Raw genomic sequence first — 26,256 nt, forward strand, 5'->3', positions numbered from 1 at the left:
CAGACCCCATCAGCATCCAAGCAAGTAATAGATTGAGACAAATCACTCCGATAGACGGAGGGACAGTAGGTAAGGTAGCTTCTGATAGAAGCTTCCATCAGTAAAACTAGGGCTGCAGCCAACGACTATTTTAATAGTCGACAAGTCACCCACTATAGAAACGCTGATCGAATAATCGACAAAAATTTTTTTTTATCTCTCTTAATTTAGTATGATGTTGGTTTAAATATGTGGAAAATGATCATAAAAATGTGTAGTGAAAAACACATATTTTAAAAAACATACTGCGGATTTGTACAAAAAAAAACAATCAAGCACAGTGCTCGGTCAGTCAAGACATGAACTTTTAAGAAAGCCTCTGTCCATTTTTTTAGGGGGAGGCAAATGAATAATAAATTAAAATCAAGTAAACAATGTCCTAGTTGGCCTGGACTGGGATAGGCGCCACTAGGCTGTATTTGCCCAAGACACACCACAGGAAATGGTGCCCCTACAATCATAGTGGTTACGGGATCCACCCGACAAAAAACAGGCTCATTAGTGGCAGTCGAACAGTAAAGGCGGTTAAGGGATCAGTGCATTTTAAAGAACAGGAAATAAAACAAATACGTGTATTTTGTCAAAATCATTTAGTGGTCAACAGCAAAATCTTTGACAAAATAATTTGACAATTCTCAACAATTTGAAAACCAATGGTTTTAACAACTGACATTTGTGGTTTTTGACTTTTAAACAGCTTATGTTTGTATTTTGGACTCACATTCTTGCACATTCTTGCTTGACGCTCAAACTCCATTTTATGTGTATAAAATGAACAATGCATGTCATAAAAAGCTATTGGCTTTAAAGTTACATAAATCTTACTGAGGCGAGTAGACTCCGTTTTGTTCAAGTGTTCAACATGCTTCCCCTTTTGACATTTGTACATAACCGAAGTACTGCCAGGATACGCATGGTCTGCTATTCAAATGTTGCAAGTATCATTTTTATTAGCCGTATCCAGGGTGAATTGCTCCCAAACTTTAGAAACATGATTTTCATTTTGATTCCACCATTTCTGTATGTTTACATAGCCTGTAGTTTGTGAAAGTCAGTTGCGTGCATGAACAACTCTAAGCAGAGATAATATTCATGTAGAGATGCCTAACTCTATTGAAAAAATGTGTCTGGTGACAATGGTATTCATCCTCAACTATTTGTACTATTGATTATTTTCGACATGGTCTGTTGCGGTCCCTAAGTAAAATCCCAAAGTTAGACCTAACATATGGCAGATTTGAGGTGAAGGCTGCCTGAGTGATTTCACATTGGAATAAGGTGAGCCTAGCAGTGGCGATGATATTATGAGAGTGTCTATGCACACATAAAACATATCTTTTTTTTAAATTGCATGTATGTTTAATATATATTTTCACAGTTACTGAGTTTGTGAATGACAAACAAGAGAAAGAAAACAGATATGTGCTGAGCTGTTCACTGGAATGGATCCAAACAGCGAGCTGTGAAAGTTGAGTTATTGATCAAGGGTCCTATTTGCTCAATAGGCAAGAACAAGGAAGGAAACAACACAGGACAGGTCATGGTCAGTATACCCGAAAGCTGCCTGTGAAGGGAACAAGCATTCCATCTCCCAACGCAGTTTTTTTTATCTCTGAAAAATACTCTAACTAACAACAATAGGGACTCGCAATGGGCAAGATCTCGCTCCATTTAAACTCCACAAGACATCTCATTCCTGCAAAGCATTAAAAGCACAATATTTTTTTCATTTGCTGTATTTTTTTGGTCGCTACTTATTTACAGACACACATAAAAAAATCAGGGAAATCCTATGAAGACTAAGACACCCTCACGTGTTTTTTCTAAAGCATTTCAGGTGAAATCAAGTAAACTCATGTTTATTTGTATAGCCCTTAATCACAAGAAGTCTCAAAGGGCAGCACAGACCACTGACTATTAGAGACTACAGACTATTATTTCACCATCCCCTGATTTAAACCTACACGAGGGCAAGGAAAAACTCAAAAACTCAGCATGAGGAAAATTAAGAAACCTTGAGAGAGAACCGCATGTGAGGTAATCTATCTTCCAAGTTGGCCAGGCTGCAATAGAAGTTGCATTACATAAAATATAGGTAATTTATAAGTTATAGAGTTATGAGTGTGTTATAAGTGTTGATTTAAACAGTTCCACTGAGGTTGCAGATCAAATCTCAGAGTGCGGGGCATTCCACAGCAAGGAGAATGCTCTCAAACCTACGTATCTCTTCTTGGCTATTGGGATCATTAGTGGACATGTCATTGGCCAAAAGACCTATTAAATGTAAGATAATAATTACAATGGGCAGCACGGCGGCGCAGTGGTTAGCGCTTGTGCGGCACAGTTCATGTCATGGGAACCTGTCATGGGTTCAAATCCAGCACCAGACTTTCTGTGCGGAGTTTGTATGTTCTCCCCGTGCTTGCGTGGGTTTCCTCCGGGCACTCCGGTTTCCTCCCACATTCCAAAGACATGCATTTCAGGTGAATTGGCCGGTCCAAATTGTCCCTAGGTGTGAATGAGCGAATGAATTGTCTGTCCCTGTGTGCCCTGCGATTGGCCGGCAACCAGTTCAGGGTGTCCCCTGCCCACTGCCCGATGATTGCTGGGATGGGCTCCAGCCCCTCGCAACCCTACTGAGGATAAGCGGTACGGCTAATGAGATGAGATGAGATAATTACAATGACAACAATTATCTATCTATCTACCCTGGTCATATCCCTCGAAAGGGGTGACCGACAGCAAGACAAACACATACAAAAACAAAGAAAATAAAAAAAGGGAAAAAGTAGCAACACAACATTTTTGGGACCATGGCCAACCCAAATGCACAAACACCCAAACAAGTTAGGCACCTCGGCACCCAAGTTGGTCATGCTTTCGTCCCTCCAGATGAAACAGGACACAAGAAAGCGGACATGTCACAACACAACACACTCTTCTGTTCAACAGCAGGGCCCGACAGCTTTAACTGGTTTACCCCTGCCGCATCATACAGGTGCCCTGCCCATCCATTAGAACACGTCTAAACATCCCACTATCCTTTTACAATAATAATAATAATAATAATAACAATAATTTAATTATTGTGAAAGGCTGTTCACCCAGTCAGCCAATTTTTTCCTTGTTTGCTGAACTGTTTCTAAAAGTTGTTGATTTTGAACCCATTGTGACATTCTATTTGATAACATAAGAAAATAAATATATATCAATCAATGAATCAATCTATAATAATAAAAAGTGGATATACATCACGTGCGTGATAGTAATAAAAGCACTCCTACTATATTTCTGTCCTAAATGGGTAAAGAATTTTCATGTGGCGCTAATGCCAATATGGCTAGAGTCTAAAGCTAAAAGTATGATCCCTATGCATTAACAACTAAACTCTACCGCCATGGGCTAAAGCCGCTACAGCCAAAATGCAACTATTATCAACACAGCACATTAGTACAGTCATTGTTGCATTAAAGATGTTAATACTAAGTAATAAAATCACATCAAAATAAATGAAACAAAAATGAAGTTAGTTAATCGATATGAGCAGGTTAGGAATTAATAAACAATAATTTATGGTAAATTAATAACATAAATGACAAATGTGTACGTAAGTGCATAAAAATTCACGACGCTGTAAAAAAGATATAACAAAGATTATTTTCGGCAGGTGCGCGGAAAACAAAGCATATTTTATTGCATGGTAAGATCAATTAAAGCTCTAGAAATTCTAGAAGACTTCTAAAAAAAATTCAAACATTAATCTTGTGTACAGTCCCATGCCTAACAGGGTTGGTTTAAAAGAAGGGTTAATTACAAAACAAAATCACAGAAAAACCTTGGAAACTCATAACTTTATAAAAAAAGAATATTGTATAAATTGATAAACAAAGATGTTATCATCTGCACAAAAAACAGTGGTCATTGGATCTTAAAGAATAACTCAAAGACTTTAAGGCAATTAAAAAGTATGCATGTGTTTCAATCCATCCAAAAATGATGTACCCTTTCAGCAACTGCAGTGGCATTTCAATCTGTGCGGCGCTGCAGTAATATGACTCATCTGCTCTCCACTAGTGTCCCGGCGCTCTGTCCTATGTCAGCACCTAGCCATTGTTTACATCTGCCTCTCAGTCTCTCATCTCCTCTTTCTCCACTATTAATTCCGTTTTCTGTGTCTGATGGCACACACAAAGCCTGATTGCTCAGTTTCTGCAGTAATAGGGGTCATGTGAGCCCGGAAGGAAATGTAAAGCCATTTTGAAAATTGTCAGTCAATTACTGGGCAGGGAAGACTAGCCAATGATATATACATGTGTTAGAAGATAGAAGTGGTGCCTTAATTACAAGTCCTGTACCGGAAAGCAGCATTGTTGTTATCGCTCTGGGAAAAAAAGTATCCAATAAAATATATATATTTTTTAAATTCTACAGCATTTTTGTCACGTTCTAAACAAAATAACTGTTTAAAACCCATTTCTGCTTGCTGAGTAATGAAAGCCATCAATATGAGAAAAGAAAATATATAGCATTCAGGTGGGGCATGGATTCCATCAGTGAGGTGTGTTGAAATAGGTCAAGTCCTTCTAGTTCCTCAATTTGTTTCAAATACCGCACCTTAGCCTTGACCTTTAGCTTGTTAGAATATTGTCTCACTAAAATCCACATAACAGATTTCTTCGATTCATGTATAGATTTCACATTGGATCAGGAGGTAAAGCGCTTGTCTTGGGATCAAGATGTCACAGGTTCGATTCCCGGCCCCTCTGAGTTATATGTTGTCTTTGGGCAAGACACTGAATCCCTAATGCCCCCGATAGCAAGGTAGCCTTGCATTGCTGACGCTGCTATTGGTTAGTTAGAGTGTAAAAGGGAAAATTGTGAAGCACATTGTAAAGCGCTTTGGGAGGTCTTCATTGACTTCAAAAGCACTATATAATTGCAGACCATTTACATTTACATTTATTTACATTTGTAAAACCAGCCAGAATGTCAACAGGAACCAAACCATTTTACATTTTAATGTACAGTGTACAGTGGCAATAATATTTACAATAAATGTATTTTTAATAGTACATGAACACAGTGTGTTGTATTTAGTGCCTATAGGTACAAAAAACATTCAGGAAAAATACAAAAATGCAAAAATACATAACCAATCATACCAATGTTAATTCCTCGAAAAACTCTCATTTATTTTTCATAGAGGAATCCATACCTAGAAAACGCTGCCATGTTTACGCTGTGTTTATTTGGCACTTGTTTTCATTCACATTTGACAATACAGTACCATCTAGTGGTCCAATACTTAACCTCATTAGGGTCACGATTGGTCGGGAGCCTAAGAAGTGGAATATAAGATAACTTTTCATATCTTTTTTTCTCAATTGTGGCTTTTTCCCTTTTTCAAGATGTGTGCTTTCATATTTAAGCTTTTAAACAATCACATTTCAGCCATTACTTGTTGCCAAGGTCAGGAATAAATTCAGAAGCTTTTACAATCTGTTATGTTGGCGACACCGTGGCCTTCTAGAAGGCATAACGAAACATCAGCAGTTTGACAAACTGAATGGCTAGGGAGCGGTAACAGAAGTATCAGAACAAAAAATACAGAATCCCTGTGTCCACTGCTTCTGTCAGCCCTAAATCTTATGCCAGAAATACAAACGATAACAAAATAACTTTTTGATGGAACTGAAATCCAAGGATCATCTCATCTCATCTCATCAGCTGCACCGCTTATCCTCAGTAGGGTCGCGGGGGTGCTGGAGCCCATCCCAGCAATCATCGGGCAGTGGGCAGGGGACACCCTGAACTGGTTGCCAGCCAATGGCAGGGCACACAGGGACAGACAACTCACTCGCTCATTCACACCTAGGGACAATTTGGACCGGCCAATTCACCTGAAATGCATGTTTTTGGAATGTGGGAGGAAACCCACGCAAGCACGGGGAGAACATACAAACTCCGCACAGGAAGTCTGGAGCTGGATTTGAACCCACACAGGAGGCTCCTATGACATGAACTGTGCCGCACATGCGCTAACCACTGCGCGCCGTGCCTCCAAGGATAATCTGTACGAAAAGGTAATTGAAATTGTATTCAGGAAAAAAAGGAGGATAGATCTTGTGCACAAATAAAAAGGATTTCTGGCCTAGGTGTAAAATTCACGGCCCGCCAGTGTGTGGCAGTTTTGTTGTTGTTTTCAGTATGGAAACTAGCTCTTGCTTCTGACATTAAACGTGTTTTGCAAGGTTAAACTGCAGCTACAATTGTAAAATGTTCCAATGAAATTTCACATTTATTTTGTCCACACATTTATTGATGCAGAATCTCAGTCTATCGCAGGGGTGTCAAACTCATTTTAACTCGGGGGCCACGCGATAGAACAAACATTCTCTCAGAGGCCGGACTAGTAGATTAGAGAAAAAGCATGAAGGGGAAAGCGAGAGAGAGAGAGAGAGAGAGAGAGAGAGAGAAAGGAATACAAGTACAGCGTTTGTTAGAGGCACCTGGCTTTGGCTATATCAAGTGGACAAATTTCAACATGCGGCTCGATTTTCTCTTGCGCTTCCCTCAGCGTTGTCTCGCGGGCTTGATCCAATCCCCTAGCGGGCCTGATCTGGCCAGCGGGCTGCCTGTTTGACACCACTGGTCTATAGCGTCACTGGGACACTGTCACATCATGTTAAAAAGACAAGCGAGCTGGGAACTTTTCTCTGCGGAGTTTTTTTTGGGCACGGTAATAGGCTGACAGAGGCAAATGCTCAAGGAGTGTCCTTAAAACAAACAAAAAACATTTGAGTCAGCTTTTAAGCACTGCCTGTGCCTAAAGTAGAACCAAAAGCAAATTTCCAAAGCAAAACACAGGGAACTGTCAACAGCACAGCCCACTTCATTTTTCTATTACGAAATGCAAGCTTGACTCCTATGAAGTCAGATCCTTTACAGAACATCTCTTATTTAGCAGTTGACTTGTTTTTTGTTCCACTTACATACATTTCTCCAAACAGCATCAGCCAATATTTATTGTACTCTATACAGTCACAATAGTTAAATATGATGGCCACAACTCAAACAGACACAAACACTTATTTTCATACATTTACAACATAATTGGATTCACATTTTAGAGCTCAGGTGCCAAAGTCAAGGACCAGGGAGCCAAACCTGTTCATCAAATCATTTAATGCGGCACGCCTATTAAAACAAATCAAGAATGTCAGCTTCCAAGATGCTTGCTAAAAATCTGCGTTTATTTTCCCCAGACATTTTTTTCTATTAGCATTAAATAACTATTTATATAAATATATAAAATTTTGTTACCGGACTATTTATTTAGAGTCCTTTATTAACTGTTTTTGTTTGGTCCAAAATGCTTCTGCTTGTTTCCTAATTGCTGCATTATTAATTTTTGCCTCCTTTTCCTGGCTACCTAGCCAATTTTGAGTTTATTATTTAAGATTACTTTTTTTGAAATATATAAATGTTCGTATCCCGATGCACTCAACATACAAAGCACTTCTGTAAAAAATAAAATAAACAAAACAAACACACAAATCTCCCTTTTATTCACCTTTAAAATTGTCTTGAATACACTTTTGCATATATATATATATATATATATATATATATATATATATATATATATATATATAGTGATTGAGGTTGTGTTATTATATTTACTTAGTTTCTTGCCTCCTTTGATACAGTAGGAATCTCTTTATCACAAGGTTACCTTCCAAAAAAGACCCCATGATCAGTGAAATCCGTACAGTAAAAAACATTATAAAATTAATTACTTTGTTATACACTGAAACCAACTAATGAACCATTTTACGGGCTTAAGTATTTGTTTAACAAATAATACTGTATGTATGTCCTTTTTTTACAAATGGCTCCTGAACCATCAGATAAAACACGAGAATTGCTGTTTAACCAATCACAATGCAGAACAATGCAAATCCGTGAAGTAGCACAACCGTGAAAAGTAAAACGCCTTATAGCGAGGGATTACAGTGCTTTACATGTTATTTTGTTCAACCAGTCTTTACTGACTGATTTTTACTGCACACACACAACAATGTAGCAACCGTTACAGTTACAAATAAAACAAGTTGAGTCAAGTAATTTAATTTATGATCTCAAACCAAGTTATTTGAAAACAAGTGAACAACAAACAATAGTTTATTACAAAGATGGCCTAAAAAGTTTACACATTAATCATTGACTTTATTTAGGAGGGCAAGGGTAAAACGTGCAGAATTTGATGTCTTAAAATAACTTTCACATTCAAAGTAGAGTGGCCATACCAGCAATTGCAAACCTTTTCAGTAAGATTTCCATAATGTTTGGAGGTTATAGACCCATGAGGGGGAGTCAGGATCTGGAAACGGGTTCCTTAAACAAAAACGGTATGGCCAAAGTAACAAACAAAGAAGTGGGTACAAAGCACAACCAAACGAGACAAAGTTCAAACTTGAAACAAAAATTAAAGAACTGGAAACTGCAGTGAGAAAACTATCATCAAATGACAATAACACATCAAGGTTTACCGATCAAAATGCCCTTTTAAAGACTGTAGGATAATTGGGCAGAGATGTGTGGTGATTGGACACACCTGAGCCCAGTTAAAAAAACAGCTGGGGCCCTCTGGTGGTAGGAGGCATATCAGGCCATAACAAGTTCTGTGTTTTTTCCCTAGATTATGGATCTATAGTAGTTTTCTCTAGATTAATATTAAAGATTAAATTTAAAAGATTGAGACATTTTTATTGCTAGACTGCCCTTGCATTTTCATTAGTTTTATTTTATTACTGGTAAAGTCCTACAATGTACGTAGGATTTTCAATACATTTGAAAATAAATAAATGGTTTGCATTTTATGTTGTTGTTAGATCAATTTGCCTTGGTCATTTGGAAAGTACCTCGCATGCTGAAAAGTGTGAACCCCTTTAGTGTAAATATTCAATTATAAAATGCAACATATACTGGACTGTCTCAGAAAATTAGAATATTGTGATAAAGTTCTTTATTTTCTGTAATGCAATTAAAAAAACAAAAATGTCATACATTCTGGATTCATTACACATCAACTGAACTATTTCAAGCCTTTTATTATTTTAATATTGCTGAATTTGGCTTACAGCTTAAGAAAACTCAAAAATCCTATCTCAAAATATTAGAAGATCATGAAAAAGTATACAAGTAGGCTATTCAACTAATCACCTGAATCATCTAATTAACTCGAAACACCTTGCGAGGGTTTCCTGAGCCTTAAAAACACTCAGCTTGGTTCAGTAAACTAAATCACAAGTATGGGGAAGACTGCTGATCTGACTGCTGTCCAGAGGACCATCATTGATACCCTCCATCAGGAGGGTAAGACACAAAAAGAAATTTCTCAAAGAGCAGGCTGTTCACAGAGTGCAGTTTCAAAGCATATCCACAAAAAGTCTGTTGGAAGGGAAAAATGTGGCCGGAAACGCTGCACAACCAAGAGAGATGACCGCAGCCTTAACAAAATTGTGAAAGAGCCGCTTCCAGAATTTGGGGGAGCTTCAAAGACAGTGGGCTGAAGCTGGAGTCCAGGTATCAAAAGCCACAGTTCACAGATGTGTCCGGGAAATGGGCTACAATAGCCCTATTCCCATGGTCAAGCCACTTCTGAACTCAAGACAACGGAAGAAGCGTCTGACTTGGGCTATGGAGAAGAAGCACTGGACAGTTGCAGAGTGGTCCAAAGTCCTCTTTTCAGACGAAAGCAAGTTTTGCATTTCATTTGGAAGTCAAGGCGCCAGAGTCTGGAGAAAGGCTGGAGAGGAGCAAAATCCAAGTTGCTTGAAATCCAGTGTGAAGTTCCCACAGTCAGCAATGGTTTGGGGAGCCATGTCAGCTGCTGGTGTTGGTCCACTGTGTTTCATCAAGTCCAGAGTAAATGCAACTGTGTACCAAGAGATTTTAGAGCACTACATGCTTCCATCTGCTGAAAAGCTCTATGGAGATGAGGATTTCATTTTCCAGCATGATCTGGCACCTGCCCACAGTGCCAAAACCACCAGTAACTGGTGCACTGACCATGGCATCACTGTCCTTGATTGGCCTGCTAATTCCCCTGACCTGAACCTCATCGAGAATTTGTGGGGTATAGTTAAGAAGAAGATCAAAGACACCAGACCTACAAATGCAAATGAGCTGAAGGCCGCTATCGAAGCATCCTGGGCATCAATAACACCTCAGCAATGCCACAGGCTGATTGCCTCCATGCCACGCCGGATCGATGCAGTAATCCGTGCAAAAGGATTCCCAACCAAGTACTGAGTGCATCAATGGACATTTTCAAATGTTTGATTTAGTTTTGCTGTTATAAAATTATTTTTTTACTTGGTCTGAGGAAGTATTCTAATATTTTGAGATAGGATTTTTGAGTTTTTTTCAGCTGTAAGCCAAAATCAGCAATATTCAAATAATAAAAGGCTTGAAATAGTTCAGTTGATGTGTAATGAATCTAGAATGTATGACATTTTTGTTTTTTTAATTGCATTACAGAAAATAAAGAACTTTATCACAATATTCTAATTTTCTGAGACAGTCCAGTATATCTGGAGCATATACAGGGATGTGATTTGACCAAAGTGAAATTATCTGAAAATTAGCGGGGGGGGGGGGGGGGGGGGGGTGATTGCTAGCTGGGGGGGGGGGGGGGAAACCAGGTAGGACCAGGGCAGTGCCCTGGTGGGGGGAAAAGTGGGGCGAAGCCCCCCCCCGGAGCTCATGGGTTTTTTTAAGTACTTTCAATGCACTCAGATGACAAAGAAATAGACAAGACAACAGCATAAATTTTCAATGTATATTGAACTATCCCATATAAAATTACAGTTTAAGTCAACTCAAAATCAGTCACATTAAAAAACATTTCCCCAACGCCACTATCTTAATTGTAAAGAAGATGGTTCCAGTGGCAAGGGAGACCCTAGACGACCGGCATCTTTCTACAACTGCAGGCGGCTAACGGGATCCAGGTCTGTAGGAAACCGCCTCAAAGCGTGCCGCCACCAGCTTTTGGGATCACTCTTAGTCTGGACTCTACCCTTCGACCTGTTCGGCTTGGGTAACCCTACCAGGAGTACGAGACTCCCGCCGACATAGCTCTGGGGGTCATGGAGACGCGCAAAGTGCCCCACCACGATAAGGTGGTGATCCGTCGGGACACAGCTAAATCCATTCACATGACCCAAACACTACTTCCTCCTAGACTTCATTGCTTTGGAATGGGTCTTTCTAGCCTGCTTCTGTGCAGCTTTGATGGTTCTTCTTGAGGCAGCCTTGCTCATTTGGGTGTCCTGTTTCACAGCAAGTTCTGTTCGTTTTGCAGACAACATAGCTGCTTCTGCATCCTTCTCCTCCCTGTACCTTTTGGAGGATGTCCTCAGATTTAGGCACAGTATGGACTGCACAGGATCCATCAGAATGTCTTTCCTTCCAAAATGGCTGACAGAGGTGGTATTTCTTGCTCTTAGGGCATATTTTACAGTCTGGATAGAACTGTATGTGGCTATGTCCATTCTGCATGCTTTGGGGTTCAGGACATCACCCATGACACTAAAAGCCCCCTCTACTTGCGGCCCATGGAAGCAACTCATGAGAGCCTTCACCATCTTGGCCAGGGTTGGGTATCTTCCAACAGCAAAGACTTGGGCCCACCAACGATCCAGTGCAATTGCCTTCCCCTCTGAGTCCAAAGGTGTTGGCAACTCACTGTCCAACTGGTATTCTCTCACCTCGAGATCATAGTTCCCCAGCTCTGACTCATCAAGGACATTGGTGACCAACGACGACAGCTTCTTCAGTTGGTTTAAAGTTGAGCTGTGTCCTCTGGCAAGTGGGTCAATGGCAGAGGCTGCTCTCAGAAGCTTGCTGTTCATGGGCAACTTTTTCTGAAGGTACAGACCACATGCCAGATATGCTGCCTTGGCTTTGGCTTTGAACTTGAACACAACTGACGACTTGTTAGAAGAATCCATCAGTTTGCTGGTGACACCACCATAGAAAATATCATTTTCTCGGAGTTGGTTGGCTTTGTTGTTCAGTTCAATTTCTGTCAGTTTACAGCCTTGAAGGGACTCTGGCTTTAGGAAACAGGACAAGAACTTCTTGAAGAAGGACACTTGCTTGTCGTTCAGCTTGTGGATCATTGGCGTTTTCGTCTCAAAGGTGATCACATAGTTCTTCAGCAAGGGCAGAACTGCTGTGTACAGGTTGAGGGTGAGAAGCGTATCCAATCTTGTGAAGAATATCTTCTCATAGATCCTCTGCTTCCTCTTCCTTCCTTCCTCAGTCATGTTCTTTTGGCCTAAAGCTGATTGTATGTCTTTGAGTTTGGCTTTGACTTCTCTTGAAAGATCCTTCTTGTGGTAGATGGCCATGATGGTGGGAAGATAGAGTTCTTTATCTCCTCTGCCAAGAAATGCATAGTAGAAGATGGTAAAGACATCCATGAGGCGTAAGGTGGACATTGAAACATTATAGTTTGAAAGCCATCGATGGCTGACAAATCTCTCTGGCATGGTGAAGGTGATGCCTGTCAGAAAGCAAATTTCTTGAAGAGCTTCCTTCAGATCGGTTGACCACTTGAAATCGTTGAAGAGATCATTATGGAGTCCTTCAATCTTGTACTCAAATGGCTTGCAAAAATGCTTAGAGGCGTTGTGGATGTGGTGGCAGGTATCCCCATCTATGTCAAGGAGATGTGGTGCTGGTCCCTCTCGCAAACGCGTCTCAACTCCAGATTTGGAACCCCGCATCACTGCACATGAGTCCATCAACACAGACACCAAATTGCTCCAGGGAATATTGTTCTTGGTCATGAGGGCTGAGAGTTCATCAAAGAGAGATTTGCCGTCAACTTTAACAACACTCAAAGATGCTAAATGTTCCACCACAACAGACTTTGTCGACGGGGAGAAATAGCTGACGAGAACACACAGGACACGGTGTAGATTGTTGCTGGTGGACTCATCAATGTTCATTGAAAAGTGGGAGGATCTTAAGTTTGTTAAAGTCTCATCAAGCATAGTATGGGCAAGGCCATACTTTGTTTTGTAGGATGCACTGGTTCTATCCATGGACAGTCCATTCAGAGCTTTTGGATCCCTTGCCAGTTCCTTTGACAGTGTGATGAGCTTTGGGGCCATGGTGAACGGAAGAGAATTTTCGGCCAGCACTCCCAACAGCATTGCCTGAAGAATAAAAGAAATTTAACAATAATCAGTAAACAATTAAATAATTTAAATAATTATTTGAATTATAATCCAAAATGTCATGCGACCAAAGTAAATAAAAAAGGATTTAGTCTAAACTTTCATGCACATTCACATGTCAGAGTATTTATTATGGTGACAAAAAAATGTTGAAAATTAGCTACAAACCATTGGAAATAATATTTACCATGCAATAAATCATTTAATCAATCATTCTTAATACATAATGGATAACAAAAACATAAAATACCTCATGCAGCAAGCTCTGATAAAAACACAATCATGCATTCGACTAAGATCATCTCTGTAACTGCATACATCAAGACACTCAACATCTTGAAACCTAAAAAGTGCAAACATGCAGCATTCATTTGAGTTTGTGTCAATGATTAACCATGTTATTAATATTAAGTAAATTATGTACCATAATAATATTGTGGCCATTAAGAAAATCAATGGTAGAATATCATACAAGTACTTAATTTAAAAAATATAAATACTGACAATAGTTTTGATTACTATTAGGCTTAATAATATTTTTAAATTTCCTAAATCATATTTTAAATGTAATAATTTATTTCTTTAATAGCAGCGTATCCAAGTATTTGATAAATGAAAGTACAATAAGTATAGGCCCTACAGTAAAGTGTTGGTGTAATGTACACATGAAAATCTATTATTGTAATTGTTAAATATTTATGGCCATTTTTATTACGTTATAATATTTTCGAAAAAAATGGGAAAACTGTCAAATAAATTTGAAAAGTTTACCACCTACCTCAAAATTCACGACTCTATCAGCAACTGGTACAGGTTGTTGGGGTGGATCACGTCTCTTTATTACCGCTTCCGATTGTGATGTCAATAAGGGATGGAGGCCGTAAAGTTTTGGAGTTTTCGTTTGGGCACCGAAACTTCCAGCGATGGAATAATTTGTCGTTCTTGACTGGAGTTCTTTCACGTGTTTTTTGCTCTTTGCGTGACTTTCAAGAGCTTTGAAACCTCTCCCACCATAGTCGATGGTATCATGACACCAAATGCAAAGTGCTTTCCCGGCACGATCGATCTTCCGAATAAAGTCATTGAACAAATTCGTCACAGTCTTCTTTCCAACATTCGTAGATAATTCCTTCTCCAACCAGTCCCATCGAAACTTGTTTTTTACAATCTTATCAATTTCTTTAGCTCGCGGAGCATCTTTGCGTTCGATCACGGACATCTTTCTTTAAACACCCGGCAAAAACGTGTGAGAAATGAACAATGGCACACTCCTATAACAAGCGCGTTTATTGGTCAACACGAGACTTCAACCAATCGCAAGTACGTTTCATTTCAGTTACGGAAACACTCAAATGGCATGCTGTCGAGACGAAATCGTTTTTTTTTACCAATTAAAACACCGGAAATTTTAAAATTTTATTTTTGGAGATAAAAAAAGCGGAATTCCGCGAATTAGCGGAAAAATCACATCCCTGCATATAGAGTACAAACCATTACAGCAGTATATTTCTGTACACGCAATGAGTACAGTTTATAAAGTGTGCACTCTTTAGTCAGGCAAATATGGTAAATAAAAAGTAAAGCTAAGAGTAAAGGGTTTGGTTCTTTAAAAGAAAAACATATAACACATTGCAGAAAATAAGGAGAGGAGGAGGAAGGAGCAGCTCCTGCTGTGGAAAGCAGTGGAGGTAATATTAATATTTGGGCTCACTTGGCTGATTCTACTTTGGTCTCATTACACCTCACAAAGGACGGTCGCAGCAAAACAAACACACGTTACTGTCAATTCAAAGAAGATGATTAGAGCAGTGTTTTTCAACCTTTTTTGAGCCAGGGCACGTTTTTTACATTGGAACAACGTTATGGCACACCACTAACAAAAATGTAATAACACTGAACAGTATGTTTAATTACAATATAATTTATAATACCCCCTGTTTTTACAGCACAGACACTTGACAATGACATAATATTTGCAGAAAATGATTCACAAATGTTTTATAAAATCATACATTTTAAAAAGTGACACTGGATAATTTCTCACGGCACATAAGACTATCTCTGACGACACAGTGGATGAAAATCACTGAATTAGAGGATCTTGCATGAGTCATGCACAAATATAATACCTTATACTGCCAAAACAATGAGAGCGGTCAATCAAGGCAACTGTAAACAAACAAGCTTGCAAACAAGAAATTTGACACGTGGTTTATGTCAAGTACCTCTCTTATAATACATGCACAGCAACCACAGGTTTGCCGTTTCTATGCGGCCTGGTGTATTTATGAAAAGCCACCCTAAACATGAAAATGAACCGGTCTGCTTTGTACTTTTTAACTTGATACGGGCAAGCTGCTCTGAAAAGGCAAACGATCAGAAAAGAGGCAGAGCGGCTAGTTTTCCGATTTATAAACTAAATTATAAAAAAGGTTCGTGTCTTTTGTCAAAATTTTGTGAATACATTTTTTGAAATCTACAAATTATCCAAAATTTCCAACCCCCCAAAATGTAAAATTTCTGTGAATTTGTAAGACTGATTAAATACCAAAATAATATTAGTTGAATTTCAGATTATTTAGTGCCTATAGGTACAAAAAACAAGTCTAATTCATCATCATTATCTCCATCCATCCATTATCAGCACCGCTTATCCTCAGTAGGGTCGCAGGAGTGCTAGACATGCATGTTTTTGGAATGTGGGAGGAAACCAGAGTGCCCGAAGGAAACCCACGCGAGCAAGGGAAGAACATGCAAACTCCACAGAGGAAGGTTTGATCTCATGACCCAAGAACTGAGCCTCACACGCGTTAACCACTGCCCCGCCGTGCTGCCTCATCATTATCTCGTTTTATATATTTCCAATCATTAGGTGATATTTTTTACATGAAATTACAACAAGCAAAATGGCCCAGTATTGCCAGGCCAAAAGAGGATTGGATTTGGCTGCTTGGAGTGGATCGGTGGTCAGGACCTGCAGTGCGCAATATGGCACATTTTTAAATATCTCTTAAAAGAGCCGTTAAAATGAATAATTGACCAATTGATTATTTACAATCATAGGTAGGAAATCCGCTTTAGTGCAGTGGTTCTCGTGTACACAAGTACACATGGGTTTAAGTGAATGCACGCCAGGGTTAGATACTTTAATATATATTTGAAAACAATTATTTACTATTTATCATTATTTATTATTAATTATAATATTTTATAGCATAAAGCTTCGCATTTTCGGCTGGAAAAGAAATATTGCACAGTGGTTTTCGTGCTTATTCGAGTAAAACGTGCACCACCACATTTTGATTAGAAATCGGTATAAAAATTGGTTACACTTTTCACAAAGCTTATCTAAGCATTGTTAGCGACAATTATTGTTGAACACAGGCCGCCACGATTAAAATCATCTTTTGACAACGTAAACTCAAATAAAATATCATTATAAAATATCATATCATCATAACATAAAATTTACAATATATTTATTCATGTCCTTCAAAGTCTAATTTCATCATCAGATACACCAAAAAGTTCTTTCCCCTCATCAAGGTTTTTTGAGTTTATTTATATCATTCAGAACATTCTGTTTCCTAAATTCTCTCCCATTTGTCTCTGGTACTGTGAATAAAAAGTGTGTAATAATGACATAAAATCGAATACCTTTTGGTACATCATCTTTATCACCGGTGATCTCGTGGTTAGGATATGGCGCTTTCACCGCTACTGCCTGGGTTCGATTACCGGTGCATCCAATGTTTTGCAATTGTGGTCAGTGATATTTTCAACAGATCAATCATTGCTCAAATAAGGTAATGAAAGAAATGTGCGACATACACAAATATATATGTTATATAAGAATCAATCAATCCCAATTTCTGACTTAATACGGTAATGCATCAAAACCACAGGCTTTTGTTTTTTTCTGCATTTTCACACACAAATGCACTGTTCACATACTATAAAATGTGAAATATTTTTGACGGATCAATCATTGCACAAATAAGGTAATAAAAAGTGTGTGTTACACACGAATAAATATGGTGCATTACAATAAATGAATGCTGTTGATCCCAATTCCTGACTTTATAAGATAATGCATAAAAACAGAAGGCTTTTGTTTTTTCTCAGCATTTTCACACACTACATGCAACATTCAAATGTTACAAAGATAAAATATTCACAACTGATCAATCATTGCATGCCTAAGGTATTACGCAAAAAACATATGTGACGTGCACTCAAACTTTTTGAGTTATATTTAAGGGGGGGAAAAGATCCTTATACATGAATAAATACGGTAACAAAAACATGTTGAGACCTACTCAATTGAGGTAATTGAAAATAGTTTTTTTTCAGACTTATGAGGCCTCAAAACATATAATTTGTGTAAAGTTTATTTTTATAGGTATTTGAAATATGGCAGTATTGCTTTTCAAAACTTTGCTGTCAAATTTATAATGAATTTTAGTATAAAAGGGTGTTTTAAATTATGTTTATCTGTTGGACATTTTCATTCTGGTCACATGAGGATAATGGAAGGATTGAAAAAGGTTAGGGTTGTTTTTTTCTGAACAGGCAAGGGGGAGGAGACAAGAAGAGGGTCAATGGACTGGGGCTTAGCGTGGTAAATCCTCAGTAATCCTCCAACTAGTTCCAAGGCTACGTCTACTGTATGTGGGTAGAGCCAATACACACCACGCTTGCGACACAGAACACCGTGAGCTCAGACCGCCACTTTTTCTGCCCTCATATTCTTCACGTGTTGAGTATTTAAGAGGACAGCTGAGGATATTTATCCTTAAGTCTGTTTTGAGATCATCATTAGACAAAAGGGTAACAGCGCGTGAGGAAATAGAAAACAGTGAAAACCAGAGAAAAGGCAAGCCAACCATTCTACCGGGTATTTGTACACAAGGGAAGCCTGGAGGGAACTACTTCATTTGACTACTGTATAAAATCACAACCTTCTTTAAACCCACACAGCATGCCGAGGGCATTGTGGAGATCAACAGTACTGATTTACGTCAGCGGTGTAGAAATGGCTTTAGTGTGTCGGAATGCTAAATCTTTACCAACATCCCAATCGAATATGTGCCCCTGAGGCCCAACGGAAGGATGCATTTCCTGAAAGTTGTAACATATATATACATCTTGGTTCCTGGAAGGATATCATGAAATGAAATGAAATGAAATGAAATGATCTGCATTTATATAGCGCTTTTCAAGTCAATGACTTCCCAAAGCGCTTTACATTGTGCTTCACATTTCCCAATAGCGGCCATGATCTGTGCAGCCATGTAAGGCTGCTAACCTGCTTATTGGGGGTTCAGTGTCTTACCCAAGGACACTTCGGCATGTAACACGGACAAGCCGGGATTCGAACTGGGATCCCTTAATCCTAAAACGATCGCTCTACCTCCTGAGCTACTGCCGCCCCAGAATACAGATTTAGGATAATAAATTACAGCTCCACGAACCATTTTAAAAAAATGTGATCTTGATGATTGAAGAACTTTCTCTCGTAGGCTTTATATCCAAAGGTGTATGATTCCAAAGATTTTTCCCAACAACAAAAAGGATACTGTCAAAATATTTCTTTGAAGTTCCAGACAAATTATCTGCCATTCTACAAACAAAGCCATGCAGTCTATAGTCTACAAACAACTCAGTTCTGTTCAGCCATTATTTGAAGTGTACTATGTTTTATAAAAACACCAATGAACCTCATTAAGTCAAGTCAAGTCATGTTTATTTGTAAAGCCTTTAATCACAAGGAGTCTCAAAGGGCTGCATTATCTAAAAGCTACACGAGGGCAAGGAAAAACTCAAAGACCTCAACATGAGGAAAATGAAGAAACCTCGACAAGGGGAATACACATGATGTAATCCCCCTTCCAGGATGACCAGGCTGCTATGGATGTTGAAATAACAAATAATACACAAATATTGTCAACATGAAATATAGGTCATTCATATAAGAGAAGTGTGTTTTAAGCCTAGATTCAAACAGTTCCACTGAGGTTGCAGATCGAATCTGAGGGGAAAGAGCATTCCACAGCACCGGGGCCCAAATGGAGAACGCTCGTGAACCTGCGGTTCTCTCCTTGGCTCTTGGGATCACTAGTGGACCAGCATTATCAGAGCAAAGGCTCCCGACCGGAACATTATTGAAAGTCACATTGATGGTATGAACAACCTGTTCCAATATTGATCAGATATTGGTTAACATAAAAGCAGCATCGGATTCCAATGTATTTTCCTCAAAATGTCAGTCTTTGGCAAACAAATACATTATAACACAGTTTTCACTACTTCTATCCAATTTAGAAGTTAACTTTATGCGTTGTCACGGATAACCTAAAATCAGGAGACGCAAGACTAAGGCTCAATCTCATTACAGGAGCCCCTCACTACTTTGCGCTCTGGTTATCGGTGGTTCACTACATCACGTATTTTGAAGTGATTTTGTCTTTATTGAAATTGATATCATTGTATCGTTGATTGTAGAGAGTGCTCTAAGGGCACTCTGTTTTGTATGACTGACTGTCTGCGTGGCCTTCATAGTATGGTGTAAGCTGTCAGTCCAACAGCGGGCGGGCCATGCCTCTGTAAACAAAGTGGAAAGCATAGTGACCACACGCTTTCAGAGGATTTTAACATTAAAAATAAATTATTAAATTAAATGTGACTCTGAGGAAAGTCATAAGAGTGCAACCAAATGGTAATCACCAGTCGGTGCTCCGTGCTGGCGTCGGTGAGAAAGCAAGATCGATGCTGATGGTCCGGCGTACTGCTAACAGCTAGCTAGGCCAGGGGTGGTTGACCCGGTCCTCGAGAGCGTAATTTGCGAAGAGACTGTGGCTGTTTTCAAAGAATATAATGTTAAGCAGAACTGCCAGATGAAATATGCTGATTAAGACAAGCTAACTGGAAATGAACGCTGTGAAAAGGTGAAGCAACTGGATGCTCTATTAACGGCACAGCAGCGCTTTCACAAGACCCTGAGAGTCAAATTAAAATGCTACAAAGGTGAGTTAGACGGTAACGACGCTGATCACCAAGCACTACAAAACTTTCACAGGGGGTGAATTTAACAGAGATTGTTCAAAGAATGCCAGGCTAAACAGTTGGCCCTCACAAATTTTAAGTTTACCAAATCTGGCTTGTTTTCTGAAAAGTTTGGACACCCTTGGTTTAAGATCTATGCCTTAAAAAATATTCAAAGAGACAGTGTGTATCATTTAGAACCTTGTCGTGGTCAAACATTTTAATTCATTAAAAAGTATTTTTTTTTTTAAAAAGAACAATGGTGCAGCTTGGTCACTTAAAGTCTCTAGTTTGTATTCTTGTGCTTATTTCATTTTTGGTTGCACTACAAAATATAGAAACATTTAGTGGACTATTAATACCCAGGGTCCCTTTCATGTAAACTTATTTTATGCAAATTATGGATTCATTTATTACTTATTGATTGGTTTATTTTAATATTAATTCTTATTGCTTTTTTATTATTATGATCTTATTTTGCATAACAGTTTCAAAAAACAGCAATTTGAAAACAGTGGAATGTTTTTATCAGAGATTTTCAAGAGGCCCCGAAAGAAATTGAGTTTAAGACCCCAGCTTTAAGGGATGGGGGAATATATATCTTCAAAAAGGGTTTCCATATTTAGGTAAAAGTTTCGCTGAGTAGTCTTTTTGTTAGCTTGCCTTGAAAGTAATGCTAGGGTTTTTTTTGTTTTGTTTTCGATCTATACAGTTTAATGGTTGCCAGCAAATCACAGGGCAAAGACTTTTCAGTCTATCTGTTGTTTTGTTAGAAAATAACATAATGTTCTATTTCTCCCAATTATGTAGATTTCATACCTACAGGGCCTTGCTCTTTTTTATGCCCTCTTGAATTAAAAATGTTAATGTCCAGTGATACTCAAATCAGTGTTTTTTGTTTTCTTTCCGGAGAATGGTACTACATGATCACGCAAATGTTAGATTCTTACCAGTATTGAATGGCTCATATTGAATCGTGCAATTTAACATTACTGCCATGTGAGGGATTAAGTTACTCCATAGATTGAACAAGATATCATTTTTCTCAAGTACCATTTTTTACACATTATCTGTAAATTAAAAAAAAAAAAGTAGATATTTATGTTTTGGTAGTTTAAATTTAACCAGGAAAAAAGAAACCTAAAACTTACCTTGACTTCCTTAATATTTCTAGTATTTAAGGGGATACATTTGAAAGAGGCAGTGTGCATTATTTGGGTTCCACCATTGCATTTGTTTACATCTACAATGACAAGTATTTGCCCCCTCCTGAAATGGTTATAGTGTATTATTTAGTGCTTAGTGGCAAAAAAACATAATTTATTGATTTGAATAATAAGCAGTAATACGTGAATCATTGTATGGATGTGCTTTTTTTGTAGGTCAAGGTAGTGCCACTCATTTTACATAACATAAGCCACACCTCGAGGGAACGGACATGATTGTCCGCCATTTTCCTGTTATGGGTGCCCAAAAAAACTCAAAAAGGCTGAGCAAAAACATGAGAAGTAAACTGGTGCATTTTATTTACTTTGAGTCACCGAATTTTGTATTCTTTGTGCTTTTTGTCACTTGTTTTGGTTGCACTAGAATATTCACATCTAAACAACTAGGGGTTGCATAAAACACACTGTCTCTTTGAGTAAAATCATAATATTCGATTTTCTGATCAGGTGGAGTCGTTTCAGTGCCATGCAAGTCCCGTTTAAAAAAAAACGTCTCACTGCACATCATATTATAATGTTATCCTTCTTTGGATGTCATGTTTTTAATCATGTCTCCTGTGTGAATATTAGCAAGTTTCATTACCATGAATATTAATGCATCAATCAATTGGTAACAGCGAGTGCTCGCTGATATGGGCAGGGTGAGGAATTAATGAATTCCAGAAGGACCATTCATAATATGATCACCGAATGTGCCTGGTGCATAAATTCGAATAAACGAAAAACAAAAACAGTACACCAGGGATGTCAAATAGGCGGCCTGCGGGCCGGATCAGGCCCGCTAAGGGATTGAATCCGGCCCGCAAAATAATGCTGAGGGAAGCGCAAGAGAAAAACGAGCTGCAGGTTGAAATATGTCCACTTGATGTTGCCATCATAAAGACGCTGTACCCCCCCCTCTTTCTCTCACTCTCTCTCTCCCTCCCTTTTTTTTGCTCTCTATCTCTTTCTCTTTCACTCTCTCTGTCTCTCTTTTTGTCTTTCTTTGTTCCTCTTTGTATTTTTCTCTCTGTGTCTTTTTACCTTCGTTTGCTCTCTACCTTTTTTCCTTTTCTCTCTCTCTGTCTGTCTTTCCCCTTCTTTATTTCTACCCTTCTCTCTTTCTCTCCTCTTTCATCTCCTCTGTTTCTCTCTTTCTATTTCTCTTTGGATTTGTTTCTCTCTTTCTACCCCCCTCTTTACTATTTCTCTTTTGTCTCTCTCACTCTTTCTCCATTTCGCCCTTTTCTTGTCCCACACTCTCTCTTTTTCTCTCCCTCTCTTTTTCTTATGTCTTTCTCAGTTTTTTATTTCTCCTCAATCTATTAGTCCGGCCCCCGGGAGAATGTTTGTTCTATCGTGTGGCCCCCAGGTTAAAATTAGTTTGACACCCTTGCCGTACACAATAGGATGCTTTCTCCCCCCAAAAATTCAGAAAATAAAAATGCATGAGCGTAATATTGTGCAACTCCTGTTATGGTTATACCTTCATGAACTAAATTATGCATGACAAGCCCAGTTTAATTCTCAGGTGAGCCGGATCAGTAAGAAAATGTCAATATTTAGCTTTTTAAGTACTATTATTTATCATTCAGCCTATCTATGTAACCTGATCTACCAAAATTAGTCACAGTGAGGCAAATATCAAGATATGGTGTTTGGTATTAATGGAAAGCATAACAAATGAGCTTTAAAATGAAAATGCTTTATGATGAACTATTTTGAAGATAAGCCCATTTAAATTACAGCCTTCCATCTGCCTTTTTCTGATCAAAAATCTGATAAAATCAAGTTTAAAGCTTTCTTTGCCTTTTTTTTGGTGTAATTTGGTGTCATTTTAATATTTTTACAGTTAAAGTCATAGTCTAATTTCAAAGTTTAGTTTTAACAAAGGCATTTGCACACATATAAAAAAAGGATTAGACCAGATTGAAAGACATGTTTAGCACATATGTATTTAAGCACACGTTAAAAGTACTTTTTTTGTTCTCTAAAATCATAAATATTAAACTTTAATCACTGTTTTTGTTACTTTCCCTATTTATCTGCAAGTTAAATATTTCAAAATAGTGAAACATGTTAAAAAAAAAAAATCATGATTTTCCTCGTTTTTTTTTCTTAGTTATCGGCCTCTCGTTAAAAACAGAACGTTGCGACTTGCGACTCATTTGGGCAGAGCAGGTCACATATGTAGCCTACCCTACAAACAATTCGTACAAATAACACATATATTCTCAAACAATGAGAAAAAGAAAATCATGTTTGACATTGAATGCCTTGACAATTTGTTTATTTCAATTAAAGTACATTTAGCTTTAAATCTGAACAACTCACCCCAAAATCCTAAACAACCAAAGTCAAGTGGGAGCTATGAATACAAATGTTCTTGCCTCAATTGTCATACAGCTTTGAAAAAAACAATAGAAATACAAATTAAGAGTTTAAGCAGTGAACGGGCAATAACATCAGATCAAACTACTAGACTGGGCCCACTGAAGCTGAAAAAATACCGCACAATATTGTCTTTAACATGAAACCAGAATGGACATCAGATCTCTTACACCTTCCCTGCCCTATGGCGACGGGAAGAAGCATTTGAATTGTATTTATAAAAAAGAAATCCAAAGTTTTGATACCAATGAGTTGAAGCCTTGCTTTTTAATATATACTCAGAAATTTATTGCGGGCCGGATTAAATAATCCACCAGGCCTGATCTGGCCTGTGGGCTGTATGTTTGACCTGACTGAATAGCCTGCATAAGGCAAAGAAGTGTATAGACAACGACTGTGCTCTGAGCTCAGTTTAGCTATCTGACCATGCAGATTAACTCTGGATTTCTTTCTTAAATGTATGTTATCTTTTGTGTCTTAGGATGTGCACCGAAACAATTAAGGAGACAATTTAGGTGCATCCTTGATTTTCCCAATGGATGTCTAAGTGTAGAGTAGGTCTTAAGGGCCTATAACTTCAACATAAACATAAAAATGTAACATACCCTTTGGTACTTCAAAATACCTGACGAAATGCACGTCAACTTACACTACAACATACAGGACAACAAACTCGACAACTAAAAACGATAACATACACCACAACATAAATGACAAAATGCATGACAGAATACATATCGTAATAAAGAAAATTAAAAAATACATCCTAACCGGGGTCGCAGGGGTGGTGGAGCCCATCCCATGACAGTCAACAAAGACAACCATTCATACGCTGATTTATACCTAGGGACAATTTGGAGTCACCAATCAATGCATGTTTTTGAAATGTGGGAGGAAAGCAAAGCGCACGGAGAGAACATGCAAACTCGACACAGGAAGGGTGATAGGTGGATTTGAACCCATGACCGCAGAACTGTGCTGTGGACGAGCTAACCACTCACCCGCTGTGCCGCCCAAAATGACAAATAAATGACAAAAATGCATAAATGTAAGAATACATTACAATTACGTCATAAGTATTACAAGAAATATTCATGTGTTCATCTATTTAAATGACGTTTATTTGTAGGTATTTACTCATCTTTAAAAAAAAAATCAAATTATGGCAAGATTGGTCCTCTATACTTTCATAGGGTCCTGGCAAAGTCAAAAGAAAAAGGGTTTAAAACTGCTATTGATAATACAGTTGGCTCTAAGTAATAAGACTCATTAAACAGAATTCTGCTTTTCGTCATATTCCCGTAGGTCGTCATAAGCACTTTATAACTCCAATCCAGCATAGTAACGGATTTCAAACTCCCCTTTTTAAAGTAGTGCAACTTAATTTCAAAGGGACACCAGCATCCAGTTATTTACAATCCGGTAGGTTCATGTGCTGTGCACCGGCGTGCTGCACGGAAACACAACACTTTACAAACATGAAATGTTTATAAGCAAACCAACTGGCGATGACAGCACAAACCAGAGAGCAGTTTTGGGAGCTAGACAGCACTGGAACGCAGGATAACTGCACTTACTTTCACGGCGACGAGACACGACGAAAAAGAAATATCACAAGCTTTCAAAATGTTGCTTCCATCCTTTGAGGAACATCTCGGAATTGTTCACAACATAGAGAACATGGATGGAGTCAGATGCGCGCAGTCGTTTGACCTTCTACCAACAGAAAGTACCACCAGTGAGACGGGAGGGAAGGGGGAGGAGCGGACTATACCAAAAGGGGCGTCCTGGCAAGCAGAGGGGCGAGAGTCGTCCCGGTACTGAGCTGATGAATATTAAATGGAAAGTGTGTAATATTTAGTGCCTCCTAGTGGTACAAAAAAAACTGCATTGAGTAATAACAAACAAACTTTGATTTAAACAATAGGCAAAAATACATGAACTTTTATACATATCCATAGGTCGAAAGATTTGTATATCTTTTACATAGCGGAATCCATGAAAAGTAGTCACCACCATGTTTGTCCAGCATCTTGCTGCTACGATATACTCATTTGGCATTACAGTTCCATCTTGTGGTCAACTATTACACAATGTACCTTTAAGGTTAAGGTAAATACGAACTTCGCGTGTTATTGAATCAAAATATAAATGTACGTAATACATTTTTAAATATAAAGCCAGATTCATGGAACAATCTACAAAATATAATGGTGTAACAAAAGAACACCCAATTTAACAATTTTATGCATGACCTACCAGTACGTACATTCTTCCATGAGTAGGGTAGAAAATTTGTTGGGGAAAAAAGAAAAATACTA

General features: G+C 38.4%; 2 protein-coding genes across 2 annotated transcripts in view; both read right to left on the reverse strand.

Moving 5' to 3' along the window:
• oxr1a (oxidation resistance 1a) overlaps positions 1-25,659 on the reverse strand; it is a 222,080-nt gene extending 196,421 nt beyond the window's left edge. The window contains exon 1 of the mRNA XM_088326394.1: positions 25,513-25,659. The gene's annotated coding sequence lies outside the window, so the exon portion shown is untranslated. The remainder of the gene's footprint in view (positions 1-25,512) is intronic.
• Positions 10,762-14,774, reverse strand: LOC148371792 (uncharacterized). Its single transcript, XM_088326389.1, has 2 exons — positions 14,074-14,774; positions 10,762-13,274 (listed from the first exon to the last, which is right to left on the reverse strand). Exons 1-2 carry the CDS (start codon positions 14,512-14,514, stop codon positions 11,277-11,279), a joined length of 2,439 nt encoding a protein of 812 aa, XP_088182515.1. The 5' UTR covers positions 14,515-14,774; the 3' UTR covers positions 10,762-11,276.
• Positions 25,660-26,256: the final 597 nt, after the last annotated feature.

The sequence above is a fragment of the Urocampus carinirostris genome, chromosome 2 (genome assembly GCF_059441175.1).
Source record: "Urocampus carinirostris isolate Australia breed hairy pipefish chromosome 2, RoL_Ucar_1.0, whole genome shotgun sequence".
NCBI classification, from domain to species: domain Eukaryota; kingdom Metazoa; phylum Chordata; class Actinopteri; order Syngnathiformes; family Syngnathidae; genus Urocampus; species Urocampus carinirostris.

What these genes read in the sequence shown, in the direction of transcription:
- LOC148371792 (XM_088326389.1), bottom strand. Translation starts at nt 14,514, where the DNA reads ATGTCCGTGATCGAACGCAAAGATGCTCCGCGAGCTAAAGAAATTGAT. An exon ending in ATAGAGTCGTGAATTTTGAG is followed by an intron (nt 13,275 to 14,073) that starts GTAGGTGGTAAA and finishes TTTATTCTTCAG; the next exon opens with GCAATGCTGTTGGGAGTGCT.